This window comes from Chrysemys picta, chromosome 5 (assembly GCF_011386835.1).
Source record: "Chrysemys picta bellii isolate R12L10 chromosome 5, ASM1138683v2, whole genome shotgun sequence".
Classification (NCBI taxonomy): domain Eukaryota; kingdom Metazoa; phylum Chordata; order Testudines; family Emydidae; genus Chrysemys; species Chrysemys picta.
This window is the reverse complement of record NC_088795.1, coordinates 27,054,782-27,072,958: the sequence shown is the minus strand read 5'-3', so window position 1 is coordinate 27,072,958 and position 18,177 is coordinate 27,054,782. Positions and strand designations below refer to the sequence as shown.

General features: G+C 38.6%; 1 protein-coding gene across 6 annotated transcripts in view; it reads right to left on the bottom strand.

Moving 5' to 3' along the window:
* WDFY3 (WD repeat and FYVE domain containing 3) overlaps nucleotides 1-18,177 on the bottom strand; it is a 289,358-nt gene that overhangs the window by 88,781 nt on the left and 182,400 nt on the right. For all 6 annotated transcript variants that reach the window (XM_005292053.5, XM_005292052.5, XM_042856446.2 and 3 more), the window contains 8 exons: nucleotides 15,066-15,226; nucleotides 13,152-13,263; nucleotides 12,537-12,727; nucleotides 9,323-9,475; nucleotides 4,725-4,798; nucleotides 4,464-4,625; nucleotides 2,831-2,925; nucleotides 1,010-1,130 (listed from right to left, as the gene is read on the bottom strand). In XM_005292053.5, coding sequence (XP_005292110.1) covers nucleotides 1,010-1,130; nucleotides 2,831-2,925; nucleotides 4,464-4,625; nucleotides 4,725-4,798; nucleotides 9,323-9,475; nucleotides 12,537-12,727; nucleotides 13,152-13,263; nucleotides 15,066-15,226 — 1,069 coding nt within the window. The remainder of the gene's footprint in view (nucleotides 1-1,009; nucleotides 1,131-2,830; nucleotides 2,926-4,463; nucleotides 4,626-4,724; nucleotides 4,799-9,322; nucleotides 9,476-12,536; nucleotides 12,728-13,151; nucleotides 13,264-15,065; nucleotides 15,227-18,177) is intronic.

Sequence of the window (18,177 nt, the reverse complement as noted above, 5' to 3'; positions counted from 1 at the left end):
CTGGCTTGGTGCAGCCACTCAATGCAGTGATTGTTAGAATCCTTTAAAACAGAAGATCCAAACTCGACACAAAGGGTACAAGACCCTTTTCGCTCTCCTTTATGGATCTGTTGTTTCATGAACTGTAAATCGATCGGGCTTCACCTGAAATTTTAAATATATTTTAATGTTTTAGGATTAATGAAGTTACTGAGAATCTTTTTATACTGGGATTATTTGATAATTAAATTTTAAGTTTTCTGGAATTTGATTGCCCTTCTTGCTGTGACCGTGGATGGCTTGTTTTTTTATATTTTGTATTTCCTTGATCATTGTATATGAAGTTGTTATATAAAAGTTATAAATAAAGAATTAAGGAGAGCATTAGGAAATCCCAAACCTGGTTTTGTGTAGATTAAGTGTAAAAAAACAACAACCACCCAACAACAGCAAAGTCACACAACTGAACACCACCTCCCTCCCCACCTCCACCTTTAAAAATGAACGGATGGAATCACTGCAATTGTTATGTCATGAAATAAAATGCAAAAAACTTTTTTCTCTCTTAGGGAGAGTCCACATAATTCTTCTCTGGTGCAGCTCCATCCTGTGGTAGCAATAACAGTGGACTTTGTCGCTCAGACAGGGTGCAGGTGTTTTTACCATCATACTGTCTAAACACAATTAGAGAATGATTTGGAGGATGCAGAGCAAAGTTAGATGAGACAGTAGTAAAAAACACTGTCCACTGTTGCTATCATACGTGGGAATACATGGTTGAAGAATTATATATCTGATTTTTTCTACTGTAGCCAAAGCCAAATCCTGCTTTCAGTGACACCAGTGTATATTATGAATAATTTCACTTAATTTCATGGAGTTCGTTTGGATTTATACCAGTATAAATCACAGTATGACTAGTGACCCACAGTATGGCTCCCCAGACTTTCTCCCCCTTTACCTGTTATCATAAATCAAACCCACTGTTACAGTCACCTCCTTTTCCATCAGATGAGTTATTTGTACTTACTGCAAGTTAACACTTGTCTTTTCTTTAGACGTGTATACAAGTTTGAGAAGGATATCTAAAAGTCTGTTCCGCAGAAGAATAAGATTAGCAGAAGCAAGGCCTCCAAAATCATCCTCTGTTCCTAAACATAAAATACAGGAATTAAGTGAAATATGAAGCAGAAAGCTTTAAACAAGTGCAGTTGAAAATAGTAAAACCAGACATTAAATGCAGGGTGAACAATAGAAAAAAACAAAACACAGTCAGTTTGAATATATAGAATCATAGGACTGGAAGGGACCTTGAGAGCTCATCTATTCAGTCCTTTGCACTCATGGCAGGACTAAGTATTATCTAGACCATCCCTGATAGGTGTTTGTCTAACCAAAAATCTCCAATGATGGAGATTCCACAAACTCCCTAGGCGATTTATTCCAGTGTTTAACCACCCTGACAATTGGGAAGTTTTTCCTAAAAGTTCAACCTAAACTGCCCTTGCTGCAATTTAAGTCCATTGCTTCTTGTCCTATCATCAGAAGTTAAGGAGAAAAATTTCTCTCACTCCTCCGTGTAACAACCTTTTATGCATTTGAAAACTGTTATGTCCCCTCTTAGTCTTTCTTTCTACAGTACCTTCCTTCACTTCAGCTTGTGAACCTATGTGTGCACACAGACGAAAATCAGGCTTTTCCTGCAGAAGGTAAAAACATGTTTTGAGGGAAGTTTAAAAAAAAAAAAAAAGACGGTGGGTGCATAGATGTCCCGAGATAGGTGTTTGCAGAAAAAAGAAGAGTGGGAACGATCTACTGCAAACAGGTGTTTCTCAGACATTTTGTTTGAATGGACCAAACCTTAATAATCGATTTTAGAATCCACTTGTCTACCGATTCATATCCCAAATCACTTCCCCAGTCATTGAATTGTGTAATATCCCTGTGACAGCTACAGCAAACACTTACTTGAAAAATAATGCTAAAGGAAGATATTTCCATATTTACTTCTCTTTTAATACAATTTAGTAGCTGTAAACAAGGAAGAGAAATATGCCCAGTAACATCTCACACAATACATAAAGGATTCCTGTAATGCTAAACAAAGGATCTCCATAGATACTAAAGGCAAATTCCTTTAAGTATGGGGAAAGAAAAACAAAATTCAGAGATAGAAGTACAATACATATTCTTTAATACCTCCTCAATTGAACAATCACTACTACAATTGTACTGTTTTTAATTGCAGCTTTTAATTATAGTTACTAATGATGGATCAATAAGATCTTGGAACTTTCAGGACAGGAGGAAGTTTAAGATGCCAGGACTATACAGTGGCTTCATTTTCCTGCTTCAACCTTGTGACAGGAGTTTCACTGGAATTTCTTATGTCTGTAGCTTTAAATAAAAAATGTTTTAAAAGTACCTAACAAAGTGTTCAATTGCAGAGGAGACATAGGCAATTATTTTCTCTGCTTGAAAAAAACCAGACCATACTAATTGATGCTTTCACTTCCTTTTACTGAGTGAAAGAGATGCCACATTTGGAGGACAGATGGCACCAGTCATCCATCTCTCATTTAAGAGGTGGAGATGCCCAACTGTTTTTGAAGAAGTGAGTGGGAGGAAGTAGAAAGAAAATATAGAGTTAAGTGAAGGAAAACAAAATGAGAGCAGATACAAACAGGTTTTATTTTTGCACTGCTTGCTTTGCACACAACATTTAAAACTAAGCTGGAGCCAGTATACTAGAATTAAAATGTAGGGATCATCATCAATAACAACTTAAGAGCATTTAAGCACACAGAGTGTGTCCCAGATGATTATTTCTCAAGCACTGGAAGCTACTTACCAGTTTCAAGCTTTTCTTCATTGTTTATCTCCATGACTACAAACTTCTCACAGACTGCAAATGTAGGCAAAGTGGAAGAGATGACCTGTCCAAACCTTTATGGATAGAGAATTACAATGTGTATTTCTATGACAGATGGACTTTAATCTGTCAATAATTCACATCTAATAGAACAAAAATACTAGAAAGATGAAAGTATACCAAAAATGTTAATCCCATCACTTGTAAAGACAAAGTTTGCCTCAATCTAACATTGTTGGTCAACTGATATGCAAACCAGAATGCAGTCACTTTGACCCATTCAGATAGCTAATGTACTTACTAGGTAAAATACATTGAAAATGCTAGGTTTTGAGAGAGGAAATTTGGAAATACCTCCAGATCCAGACCAAAGGAATATTAAAAGGTATAGGGGACAATCATTGCTCAGAGACTATAATATGTTCCCCAAGATGGTATACCTTATCAAACATTACTCTTTAAAATGATAATGAAATCTTAACTGGCATGGGTGATATGATAATGAATGATCTCACCCCCACAGGCATAAAAAATAGCCAAACACAAAATGTGATCTCAGAAAGGGGGAAGAATGACAGCTCCTAGGAGGGAAGAGACTGTCTTAGTAACAGGACACCTAACGAAAGGGACAAAGTAAGGTATTGCATATATCACTGTAACAAATCCAAGATGTACAGTACCTACCTATCTTAACTCTTACAGAGTTACATATACCATTTCTTTCATTTTAAGCTTATTTTGTCTCTCTTTATTCTTGTTTTGATGACAAGTCACTGTGGGAAAAGTCACCACCTACCCTGGAGCTCTTAATTGTGGCAACACTTTAGGAAATGCCACCAAGGTTCTGGCTGCTGTAACAGGGAAAGTCAGTGGCCATGAGGAGCGGTAGGAACAAGGAACCAAATGTTACATTTAGTATTAAAATTAAAGCTATACCCTATAGTACCTGTGTAAACTCTGTCCTGCATAGTAAAAATGAAGCCAGGCAAGATATTTGATCCTATTCAAATCTTTGGGTTTACTGGTTTTGCTCAAGAAGCAAAAAAAGCCAAAAAAACTAACCAGCCTCCCTGTTGCAAAATACTCAAAACACTGCAAATTTCTACCCATATGCAATATCATAACATACAAGTGGCAAACTTAATCTTATCAGAGAATTTTACCTGTTAGCTAGAAGTAAGTCTGTCAGATAAGAGTGATAAACGTTGGCAAATGCTGCATTTTAACAGTGAGCAGTATGACAACTCTATGGGTTCTGAAACAACGCCTCAATTTAAGTAGAAATGACACAGACTTAACATTATCCAAGGAAGTTTCATACTCTCTCATAGTAGCTGTGGAATTAGAACACTGTGTTCCTCCATTACTGCCCTACATTCTGGAAAACATTTTAAGGTGTATCAGTATTCAGTCATTTCTGTTTTGACTTGGATTTAAGATGCAAGTCGATGCGCTGGCTTTAAACTATTTTCTATGTTTGGTTTTGCCATTTCTACTGGAACTATTCCATACAAAAACTCTTTACTTTAGTCACCCTAGAAGAATTACTATCAGCAGGTTTCTTGCAAAAGCACCGGTATCTTTAAAATAAATCAGTAAACGTTTGTGCTACCTGAGCAGGTCACTGCTGCTGGGGAAGCCCTGAAGCAAAAAGCTCAGTACATTACTAATTGCAGCAATAGTGTGCTGGGACAAAGACATATCTCGAAGAGTCAGCAACAGTTTGGGGATTAGCTGGAACTCCCTCATTAATTTTGCATTCTTTGAGGCTTCACTGAAAGAGAGAAAAGATTTAATAAAAATGAGAACATCTGTGTATTTGTGTAATTTGTTATCCCATAGGCCTTATTATGAAGTCAGTTTCAACTAATACCTGGACTCTGTGAGAAGTTCAATGAAGTGCTCAAATAACGAAAGATGAAGCTCATATGGTGCATGAAGCCAGACCTGAAATACAGAATACACAATGGTACATTCTGTATACAAATCTATATTCTTGGTTAAGTTAAACAAAAAGTTAATATCCTATTTAATATACCAAGAGATAGACAAGCCCCAGCTTACTGCTTTATAAAAAAAAAAGATGTACAAAAGACTACAGAAGAACACAGGGCACCAAAAGTTCTCTCTCTGTGTATAGTAAAATGGGAGTTAAGTTTAATACCATCAGAGTTTAATATCATAAACTTATTAGTTTTCGAGTTGCTCTCAGAGTCTTTCATGAAAAAGAAAGCAGAGATCACCCAAACTGAACAGTTTAATGGAGAACAAGATCTTTGACACCACAGCTGTTACTTTGTTGAATATATTATCTCTGTGAAACCAGTGAACGGCAGGATCTTCAACAAAATAAGATCATCAAAATAATAAGTATTCTTTGTGAAAGGAGATATTGCTCTGCTGAAGATCGTACTCTATGGCCAGGTCTACACTAACCCCCTAATTCGAACTAAGGTACGGAACTTCAGCTACGTGAATAACGTAGCTGAAGTTCGAAGTACCTTAGTTCGAACTTACCTTGGTCCACACTCGGCAGGCAGGCTCCCCTGTCGACTCCGCGGTATTCCTCTCGCCGAGCTGGAGTACCGCAGTCGACGGCGAGCACTTCCGGGTTCGACTTATCGCGTCCAGACTAGACGCGATAAGTCGAACCCAGAAGTTCGATCGCTCGCCGCCGAACTACCGGGTAAGTGTAGCCAAGGCCTTAGTTAATCTGTTCAGCTGGCTCAAGACATCTCTGCTGAATCAGCAGAATAACGCTTGTTGAAAAAAATTTTGAACAAACTTTTTTTGGTTAAAAATTACTTTTTTCAAAAAACAATACAATGTTGAAAAAAGCAAATTGGTTTTCTGGAAAATAAAGGCAATTTGACAAAAAAAATTTCAAACAACTCTATTGTTGCTCTGATTCAGAAGTGGAGGTCTGAGATATAGGTAGTTTGATCTGTTCACATCTTTGCTTTTTTGGATTTAGGTTAGATATAATATAAACAACAATATTAACAGGCACACAATACTTGTGTGTATTAGCATATTTTAAACAAGCAAAAACTGGCACAAACTCATTTTTCTTTTCTGTAGATCACCTGTGAAAGGTTGAAGTCAAAGGATCAACTTTACATTTCCTGGCTACTTATTCATAACCTTAATATATTTACGCATGATAATACACCTTGGTGGATTTTCAAAGCACGTCACTGGCACTAAAACAGAGCTGTAAGAATTCCATGAAAGTTAATTAAAAGGAAATGCTACAGGAACAAATAGGCTCAATTTTCACACATGGTCTCCTTAATATAATGTCCCCAAATGTGTATTTAGACACCTAAATTGACACATAGGGATGAAAACTGGGCACTTCCATGCCTTAAGAGCTGATTTGAGCAAAATAGAATATCCTATTAGGGAGTTAACATTTGAAAATAGGGATTCACAATTAAAAAAATAGCAAAGTACTACAGAAATAAGATTGTTAACTCAGCTCGTGTTTTGCATAGGTAAAAAGCAGAGAGAACTCAACAATGCGTGATCAGAGTTCTGTGTATTATCTTAAGAACATAAGAATGGCCCTGCTGGGCCAGACCAAAGGTCCATCTAGCCCAGTATCCTGTCTTCCGACAGAGGCCAGTGCCAGGTGTCCCAGAGGGAATGAACAGAACAGGTAATCAGCAAGTGATCCATCCCCTGTCACTCATTCCCAGCTTCTGGAAAACAGAGGCTAGGGACACCATTCCTGCCCATCCTGACTAATAGCCTCCATGAATTTATCTAGTTCTTTTTTGAACCCTGTTATGGTCTTGGCCTTCACAACATCCTCTGGAAAGGAGTTCCGCAGGTTGACTGTAAATTGTGTGAAGAAATACTTCCTTTTATTTGTTTTAAACTTGCTGCCTATTAATTTCATTTGGTGACCCCTAGTTCTTGTGTTATGATTTTAGAGACCTCAATCATATCTCCCCTTAGCTGTCTCTTTTCCAAGCTGAAAAGTCCCAGTCTTATTAATCTCTCCTCATATGGAAGCTGTTTCATACCCCTAATCATTTTTGTTGTCCTTTTCTGTACCTTTTCCAATTCCAATATATCTTTTTTGAGATGGGGTGACCACATCTGCACATAGTATTCAAGATATGTGCGTACCATGGATTTATATAGAGGCAACATGATATTTTCTGTCCTATTATCTATCCCTTTCTTAATTATTCCCAGCATTCTGTCACTTTTTTGACTGCCACTGCACATTAAGTGGATGTTTTCAGAGAACTATCCACCAATGACTCCAAGATCTCTTTCTTGAGTGGTAACAGCTAATTTAGACCACATCATTTTATATGTATAGTTGGGATTACGCTTTCCAATGTGCATTACTTTGCATTTATCAACATTACATTTCATCTGCCATTTTTTTACCCAGTCACCCAGTTTTGAGAGATCCTTTTGTAGCTCTTTGCAGTCTGCCTGGGTCTTAACTATCTTTAGTAATTTTGTATCATCTGCAAATTTTGCCACCTCACTGTTTACCCCTTTTTTCATATCATTTCTGAATATGTTGAATAGGACTGGTCCCAGAACAGACCCCTGAGGGACACCACTATTTACCTCTCTCCATTCTGAAAACTGACCATTTATACCTACCCTTTGTTTCCTATCTTTTAACCAGTTACCAATCCATGAAAGCACCTTCCTTTTATCCTGTGGCACCTTACTTTGTGTAAGAGCCTTTGGTGAGGGACCTTGTCAAAGGCTTTCTGAAAATCTCAGTTCACTATATCCACTGGATCCCCGTGGTCCACATGCTTGTTGACACCCTCACAGAATTCCAGTAGTTTGATGATGCATGATTTCCCATTACGAAAACCATGTTGACTCTTCCTCAACAAATTATGTTTACCTATATGTCTGACAATATTGTTCTTTATTATAGTTTCAACCAGTTTGCCCAGTGCTGAAGTCAGCCTTACAGGCCTGTAATTGCTGGGATCACCTCTGGAGCCCTTTTTAAAAATGGGTGTCACATTAGCTATCCTCCAGTCATCTGGTACAGAAGCTGATGTAAATTGTAGGTTACAGACTACAGTTAGTAGTTCTGCATTTTCATATTTGAGTTCTTTCAGAACTCTTGGGTGAATACCATCTGGTCCTGGCGACTTACTGCTGTTTAATTTATCAATTTGTTCCAAAACCTCCTCTAATGATACTTCAATCTGGGACAGTTCCTCAGATCTGTCACCTAAAAAGAATGTTTCAGGTTTGGCAATCTCCCTCACATCCTCAACCGTGAAGACCGAAGCAAAGAATTCATTTAGTTTCTCCGCAATGGCCTTATCATCCTTGAGTGCTCCTTTAGCACCTCGATCGTCCAGTGGCCCCACTGGTTGTTTAGCAGGCTTCCTGCTTCTGATGTACTTAAAAAAAAATTTGCTATTAGTTTTTGAGTCTTTGGCTAACTGTTCCTCAAATTCTTTTTTCGCCTTCCTAATTGTATTTTTACACTTCATTTGCCAATGTCTATGCGCCTTTCTATTTTCCTCACTAAGATTTAACTTCCACTTTTTAAAGGATACCTTTTTGCCACTGAGTGCTTCTTTTACTTTATTGTTTAGCCATGGTGGCTCTTTTTTGGTTCTCTTACTATGTTTTTTAATTTGGGGTATACATTTAAGTTGAGCCTCTCTTATAGTGTCTTTAAAAAGTTTTCACGCAGCTTGCAGAGATTTCACTTTTGGCGCTGTACCCTTTAATTTCTGTTTAACTAACCCTCTCATTTTTGTGTAGTTCCCCTTTCTGAAATTAAATGCTACAGTATTGGGCTGCTGTGGTGTTTTTTCTGCCATAAGGATATTAAATTTAATTACTGGTATATTATGGTCACTATTACCAAGAAGTCCAGCTATATTCATCTTGGGTAACATCTTATGTAAAATGCTTTGCTATTCTTCACACAATAGCATAAGATAGGAACAGAATAACAGCATGTAACTCTGGATTACTTTTATTGGTTTAAAACTGCAAGCTTAGGGTTCTTTTTGTAGGCCATGCATATGGAACTTTAATGGGGATCTGATACACAGATTCGGACATGCTGTATTGGAATTTTACCCCATTGTTATTTTCAATATATCTTTTGTATCTCAATATATTTACTACATAAAAACATACAGGTTAGCAGAAACTGCTGTTCAACTGCTAACTGCAATCCTCATCCTCTTCTACAATGAAAAGGTATATCTTTTGTATCCAGTAATAATGTTATTAGCAGTGAAGCAATTGCAGCAGGAAGATTACCATGAGAATTACACTATGGTAGATCAGAGGCTATCCATAGTTTGTCCGCTGTCCTGAACTATGTATAAAGTATAATATTCTCACAATAATCACCTTCTCTGTTATGATTTATTGCCAAGGTATTATATTAGCACCTGAATCATTAACCATCCAAATAACATTTCTAGCTGTCAGGGATGCTATACGTACTTCAAAATCACATAGCAGATCCTGGAAGGCAGTTGAATTTGGAATAATGGAGGTTTCATGCCCACTATCCACAGTTCCCACCAAGGAAAAGGTCAAATGTAGTATATGGCTGTTCAAAAGGGAGCGTTTCTTCTTTAGCAACATTGCCAATAACTGGGGAAAAAAATTAGCAGCACATGAACATTCTTTCTACATTATTGTTCCGGAAAAAATATTACAAATATTTTGCAGACAAAAAATATGAATCTTATCAAAGCACAATGGAACCAGCAAACGTGGACACAGTAAATCCACTTTAAGAAAACGGAGCTTTTATAAAATGTAGGACCAATAAACTTCCTTTAACCTTGTAAGCTTGAAGGGTGTAATGAAAAAGCAGGAAGATGGAATTAGGATCAACTGGAAAAAGGCAAGAATGTTGAGCTGGGAGGGATATCTCCCTGCTCCTAAACTATCTAATATTCTTTGCCACTGGCTGGGGCACACATCTAGCGCTGCACTGAATTTGCACTGCTGTAATAAGTACCATATCAGACAAAAGGATTATCCAAAAACATTGATTCAATATGGCAAGTGAAAGGCCGTTTAATGGCCAAAGCAAGGGGGGCTTTTCAAATCTGAAGTCTGACAATTAGGAAGGGAATATCAGGGGATTCAAAGGCAAGTTACAGAAGTGCTTTATATCCAAAATCTGAACAGTGCTAAATTCTAACTTTTAGTGACCCTAATCTAGTAATTCCATAAAACTGATCATATGCTTTTTTTGTGGTCCTAGGATTGCCATTTAAAAAAAAAAAGTATCCATGAATTATGGTTCTTTATTAATCCCCAGCAAAACACTAGGTCAGAACACCAATAGACACTATTTATATCCTAGAAGTTTTAAAAAACATAATGGCAGATTTGATTATTATTACGTAATCAATGGCTCTAAAACCTTGATATTCTGGGTGTGGTGCCCAGTGAGCAGAAATGGTCTATTGAGCTGGATTGTATTAAATATGCAAGAGCCATTACAATATTTGAAAGCAAACTAGAAAGTACAATACTGAAACAGCAGTCTTTTCTCTTGGGGCATTCTTTTGGAAAAAGGCCACCCTAAAAAAGTGTTAAAATAATGTTAAATGTCTTTTTTAAACCCATCAAAACTGAAGATAGCTTGAATGAAGACTCTCACTCAGCCCTCAACTCAGCAATTGAGGCTAAGTATTGACAGGGTCTTATGTGATCAAATGGATTCTATCTGAACAACAGGACACCATTATTTGACGATGGGGCGAATGCCTTAATAAAATATCTGGGAATTATTTCTAATTCAATAACACCCAAGGACTTCAATGATGACTTTGAAATGGTCTGGTACACAGTACTAGGACATCCTAGCACAAGCTGCCATCTTGTGCTCCAGAACTTGCAGTTACTATAAGGCAAGCAACTATCTCTTCTTCAAGTGCTGTTCCCTATGCATATTCCACTGTGGGTGATTGACAAGCAGTACTCAAATACGAAGGGGGGGGGGGAGGGGAGGCAAGATTGTAGACGGCAGAGCTGAACAAAGGACTGCTGTTCCAAAAGATGCACTAGTAGAGGAATCCTGTACAATGGCGTAGTGTTTCACAAACGTGTGGACTGAGCTCCACATAGCTGCCTTACAAATATCAAGTAAAGGCACCTCGTGAAGCAACACCACAGATGTTGCTTGCCTTCTTGTGGAATGAGCTCTGACCCCATAAGAAAGAGGAAAACTAGACAGCTGACAGAGCAAAATCCAGCCCAAGATTATTTCAAGATTCTTTAAGAGGATACAGCTTGACCCGTGACCCTTTCTGCTGTGTCAACAAACAGTCTATGGGACTTTCTGATTGTTTTTGTTCTCTGCAGGTAAGAGGCTAAGGCTCACCCAACGTCGAATGAATGGAGCCTCCTATCTTCTGAGGATGTGAGAGGTTTTGGGAAGAACACAGGTAAGGAGATAGTCTGGTTCAGGTGAAACTCAGACTACTTCGGGGGGTGAATTTAGGGTGTAAACATAATGAAACCTTGTCTTTATGGAATACAGTGTAAGGAGAATCCATCATCGACACCCCAAGCTCACCAACCCTCTTGGCTGAGGTGATGGCTACGAGGAATGCGACCTTCATGGATAGGAGAGACACGGAGGAAGAAGCTAATGGTTCAAAAGGAGGCTTAGTGAGTACTGAGAGAACAAGGTTCAAGTCTCATTAAGAAGTAGGCTTTTTTATAGGCAGAAATTTACTGATTAGGCCTTTCCAGAATCTGCTATTCAGAGGGTGTGCGAAGATCTAATAGTACTATGAAAGCGCATGGTATACACGGATTGCTGCCAAGGGGACCCATAAGGAATTGACAGATAACCCTGCTGTCTTCAAGGAAAGAATATAGTCCAGAATGAGAAGAATATCTGTGGTTTCTGGAAAAGTGCACCCAAAAAGAGAAATGCTTGTACTTGGTTAGGTAGCAATTCCTAGTGGAATCCTTGCATTAGAAAGGATATTCTGTACAGCTTGAGAACATGATTGCTCTAAGGACAATCCCCATCTTAAAAACAGGCTCAGATGTAGTAGCCATGGGTTGGGATGCCTGATCTTGCTATTCCTGAGTCAGTAGATTGGGAAACATAAAATTTGAAGCAGGAGTGGAAATGGAGGAAAGGCATTGTTCCGATGATCTGACCATGGAAGAAGTAGAGCATCATCCTGTGAGTGGTGACCCAGCGCTCTTCTGGAACAGAGTATGTTGCACTTACTGTTTGTTTGGGAGGTGAACAGATCTCTGGTGGGGGAACCCCACAGATTGAAAATATTATTCACTACAGAGTTGTGAAACTCCCACTCATGATCAACTGCAAAGTGTCTGCTGAGAGAGTCTGCTAGCACATTATGATTTCACTATAGTGCTCATGGACTGTCACATTGGCAAGTACACAGTTTGAAGCCACATTTGTAGACAATGAAGGGGGAGTGCTACAAACTCTTGGCAAGTAAGCTCTTAGCATGATGGAATTTAAGGATGCCCCAATGAAGTCCAAGTCCTTATTTATATTATTCAACTGATAGTAAGGCAAGCTTAAAAACAGCAATTGATACTAAATATAATAAATAAAAAGCAATTTTTAAGTGCACTGAAATGTAAGAGTGCCGAGTTACACAGAAATTCAATCTACCTGGTCTACTATGTCTAACTTCTTACATACCTGATAACCTTTGATTCTTTCCATTTCTTTGCTGGCTAATGGGTTGCTCTTTACGACACACACCAAGGCCTTCACAGCTGCATATAGTCCTTCTACATCTGATGCCATGGCTACCAAACCCAGAATAGCAGCAGCTCCACCAATGTATTGTAATGTAGTGGCAACAGGCTTCGGGACAAATGTTCTTACTCCTAAGCATAAAGTGGTAAAAATAAAATTATTAAAAACCTACCTCACTTTTTGTACACGAATCATAAAAAGTACAAGACAGACATATTTTACTATCAGCTTAATTAAAACAAAAATAAAGTTGATGAATTCTATTAAGCCCATAAAAAGGAAGAGGAAGAATTATGTTTAAGTTATTTAATTGGCTTAATGAAAGCATAGGTATTGTGGAAAATCATTGTGATGTTTACATTTTTAAAATGGCAGAAATTAAACAAACAAAACACATTAATAAAATAAATGACACGATTAATACAATAAAATAATGTAGACAATCTTTATTTGATGGATACTTAATCATATCCACCTTCTAGACCTTTGTTCTTGTATACTGTAAATCAAAAATATTTAATGCAGTAAACACACATTAACATCAAATTATCTCACCCAAATATCCTATCAGAGCTGCTCCAATGGTGCGTGCAGGTCCATTCAGATGTCCTGCTGAGTTGTGCAGTAGCTTCACTGGTGTGGCATTCTCATGAGAAGAAACAGCCAGCTGAATAAAATACCATGAAAGACAGTGATTGAGTCAGAAGATTTGTGCTGTTGAAAATGATGTTGTGTCTTTACAACAGTATCCTGCAACATTCCAGGCAAACCTTAGGGAATTAAGTTAAACCTTCTTGAATTATGTTTAATATCTTTGAGGGCCCATTGTATTGAAAATGAAAATGTTTGTATACTATTGTGGGATTGTACGGAACTCCTTTAGGAGCAGGAAGGATTGATGCAATCTCTGGGAGATATTAGTTATTTTGAAGGATTTTTGGGGATACCATATGTGTGAACTGGATTTCCTAGGAAATAGTTAGGAATGAGGGGAATGCAACTGATCTACTTCAAAATCCACCCTTTTGAAGCCATGCCCTGAGGGGAAAGAAAAAAAACCCTATTGTTTACTGATTATCTGCTCCTGGAAACTCCAGATCAAGCACTCCTGAACTGTATAAAGATTGGACTACTAACTTTTCGTGTGTGCTAGTTCACAGCTGAAACTGTTCTGAACTTGTGAAACATAACGGACCCTTTTGTGGGGGTCTGAAGGACTCCCCTGCCAGAGCCCACATTGGAGACACTGGGAGTGGGGGAGGAGGGAAAGAATCTCTGGTAAATTTATTAGCAAGTATTTATTGTTTTTAAATACATTTTCTTTGTACTGTTTATACCCTAAGAATAAATATGTTTGCATAGGAAGTGCTGTGTGATACTTTATAACTGTGGTCAATTACACTGTGTACCACCCCTGAAAGGAGAAGCAAGCAGGCCTGTTTACATACATGGTCTTTTGCTGTGAAGCCAGGGAACCGTGCAGCCTGGAAATGTTACAGTCAGAAGAGACACACACACAGGTAGAAAGGCAACGGCTGGGGACTTGAACCCTAAGAGTGGGTGCCCTTCCTGGATTACCAAGGGGCAATACAGGTGCAGCTGCCCTGAACTGTGACAGATATGACAATTTCTCTCTCTCTCTCTCTCTCTCATGGTAAAGAATGGATAAGGTTTAAAAATAAAATTAACTTTCAAATAACCCAAAGAGGCCACTAAGATAACTTATCACAGAAGTTGGACAAGCCCTAGGATTTCCACTGACCCTAATTTCTATGAAACAAATTACAACACTTAGAAATGGTGATCCCATAAGTAATCAATTCAGTGACAGGTTAAAAAAAATTAAATTAGCTAAGAACATCATTTGTTAGACTTATTATCAGTTTCACAAATCAGAGTAAAAATTAGAGACATAATATTGTTCCAAGTAAAGGAAATTAGTCAAAACGGCAGTTGTCCCTATGACATTAATTTAGAACCTTCAAACATTTATGGACATGAGGGTTAGTGGAACACTACACATTTGCACATTCAGAAGATCGGGACATTAGTAATGTTTACTTCTATTACTATCAACTTTCTTGTTCTACACTATGGCTTTAAATATTTTCATTGGGAATTACAATGAGCATCTGCAATAAAGGGAAAAAAAGGAATAAAATTGTCATTAGTAATTCTAATGGAGAGGATCATCTAAGAGCATCATCCCATAAAATGGTGCAATGCAGTTTAAAAAGCTTACCTAAGAGAAAAATGAACACAGAGAACATTTTTAGTAAGTAGGACCCAGATCCACAAAGGTATATAGACACCTAACTTCCACAGATTTCAATGGAAATTAGGAGCCTAAATACCTTTGTGAATTTGGGCATAGGTGATGGCTATCACAGCAGCGTAGAGCCCAAATGTCAGAGACCATTTTTAACCTAGCAAATTTCTGAAGTTAATACCATGTGTTTTCTAACATACCTGTTTGGCAATAGCTTTACTATCCAATTTGTTGTAAACTTTCCTTATTCTTGCCACTGTAAGTGAAGAAACTGAGAGTGCATATAAACCAAAAGAGACTTTCTCCTCTGGTACCAAAGATACTGGAGATGGGCTGACTCCTTCCGATTTAGAATCTTTACCTTTAAGATAAGAAAAACTTATTTTAAAACCAGAATTGTTTTTCTGTAGAGTAAATTTTAAAAGTAAAATTGCAGTACACTTTACGCTAGAGAAAGGCCTCCAAAATAAATTCAGTGGCTATGAATAACCCCTCTAAAGACAGAGTCAACATCAAACAGCACTGTGTACAGTCTGGGCCTATATACAAGACGGCATAGAACTTGTGTAACATGCCCCCTATTTTTAAAAACAGCAACTAGTTTATTTTCCTTCATATTCAAAGGTAAATTATATTCATCCTTAACGGCCAGTTCGCTGTCTGTGACCGAAAGTACAAATTCTGGCTTCCCTCTCCTCATTCATTCAAGATAGGCAAAGTCGTCATGCTGTTTACCCCGTTTTTTTCTGACCCGAAAGAGAACTGTTAAGACCACCCCACGTACCTTGCTAAGAAGGCAAGTCTGTTACCAAAGCCTGGTCTTAGAAAATTCACTAGGATGGGAATATGCACTGCTGTGATCAAGCCATGAAACCAAATTAGCCAGTAAACAGCAATATTATTTGCCTATCTGGCTTGGTTTGCGACAACCTGACAATAACCTCTGCTAAGAGTAACACTCTAGGAAAGGAGAACGAGATCCAAGGCTGAATTAGAAGAGGGATCTGAAGGCCCAGAGGAAGTCAGAAAGGCAAAGAGAATCCACTGCCCTGGAAGGGGATGCTTCTCACAAAGTTCTGCTCCACCCATGCGTGGTAGACCTGCATCTGCAGTGACTAGTGAAAAGGTGCAGTGCAAATCTTGTTCACTTAATGTCTCCTCTCTCTGGGTCAGCAAGTGTCTAGGGCTCCAGTGGAGTAGGCTCTAAAATTCACTTGACAGGGAATTCCTGTGGCTCTCCTAAGCCTCCTGGATACCAGATTTGATCCTTCGTTCATGACATATTTTGATGCCTGGGGGGTCTTTTCTTTAACCCATCAATACAATGAATGGAAAACTATTCCCTTGAAGATTTCTAATCTAGGTATACCTTGAGGACTCTTCTGGGGTCCAGGCTGTGCCAGGTTTTTCTCTTTATGGCTTAAGACTGGGACCGAAACTTAGAAAGAAGGCATCCTGGTTAGCTGAAAGAGGGACAGGACTTTTGGCAAAATATATGACAGGGGCAAATGACCTAGAGATAGCAGTTTATCTCTCTGTAAGACCAAACATAGGGGATTGCAGGAAAACAGAGAGCCCTCCTATTCTCCTAGGTAAGGGATTTGGTCTCCAACAACTACCTTCAGGGAGAAAAATGCAAATCTGCCAGCATGGAGGCTTGAAGGGAGTTTCATACAGGTTCAGACTACACAGAGACACTGGGAAGTTAACCAGATTGAGGGCAGAAAAAGGCACCTACCCTTCAGGGAAATCTGATACCAAGGAAGAAGGCCCCACAGTTGTACCATCTACCAAACCCCTTACAGTGCTTAGCACAGCACACAGTAAAGGAACAAGTGGCTAGGCCTTTGACAAAAACATTCTAGCCTGCCTAGCTGGAAAGAAAAAAAATCTTTGTCTTCCATCACATGGAAAAACTCAGCTTATGCAGGAAGAATGTGAAAGTGGTCACTTTTTCATGGGTGCCCTAAAACACCCGCAATGAAGAAGCTCAGCTTCAGTGAGTCAGGAGAAAAGACTCAGGAGTCCTGGGTCTGCTTCATCATTGGACCCTACTGAATAAGGTATTTGCATAAGGACATAGGGCTCTTTACTTCTTGCACCAGTAGGTCCATGTGCCAACCCTGCCTTGGTCACTTTTGGCAATTAGGTTTGAAGAAGTCTTGTGCTGAGCAGTTTTCTTTAGGACTCACCACATGAGCAGGACGACTATAATCTAGAGAAAAAATTAATGAAATAGCAAATGGGTCGAGAGCTAGAGTTATTAGGTCTGGATACCTGCTGCCAGTAAAAGGAGCACTTAACACTGAATTTTGTGGTGAGCAGGTCTATAACAGGGATTCCTCAAATCTTGGGAACTGGTTGGAAGGCCTCTAAGATGAGCTTCTTTCCTCTTTGAGAGTGACAGTTTTGTCCTTCTCAGCTCCAGACACCACTTCAAATGCTGTCTCTCTGCTGCAACTTTTGGGACAGCCTTAGGCCTCATGGGAGAGATTCTTTTGTCCTTCAGGCAAGCTCTGTGGTTAGTTTTTTCTGTCACAGCTCATTTCACCCACTGCCTCACTCCTCTGAGATAATGGAGGTTTTTCTCAGTGACAGCAGAAAAATGTTACAGTCCCTGTGGGAAAAAGCTACTGTAAGGAGCAGTACGGTTGATTTTTTTTTTCTTTGTTGGTTTTTCTTTTTTTTCCTTTAGCCTTTTGTGCTTGAGCGTTCTGTGACTATCAGAGGTAGCCATGGAAATTTCCTTCCTGCATGTTGTTTTCGGTGAGGTAGGAATCTAAATGCAGAGGCAAAAGAGGGAGTTCTACAACGTAGGAAAATCCTGGATGATGGCTGTTCATCATCCTGTCAGAGCAAATGAGGAGGAACCCACTGTTTCCCAATCATCACCACATTCCATTTCCAAAAAGAACTCTCAAAAATGGTTACAATACCAATGTAATCATTGCTCGCCTTTGTTTGCAATAAACCCTTAATAATTTTGTATGCGCTACATTTTGTCCAGTGTAATTTTATTCTCACTTGAGCTATGTTTAGCCATTATATTTCAATATAGCTTTGTTTAAATCAGTGGATCAATGAAAAGAATTATGCTATTATATACTGATGCTGGAGACCAAGAATTTATTCACAGTCCATACGTTAAAACAATAATTATGAGATAATTCTGAGCTCTTAAGATTTGGTTCATAGTAACATCTTTTCCTATGAGTTGCTGGGCCCTCACTTTTCTCAAACAGTAAGTAAATGGGCTTCCATTGTTCACAGGGTAGATTCGGAATTAAAAAAGATCCAAAGAGATAATCCTCC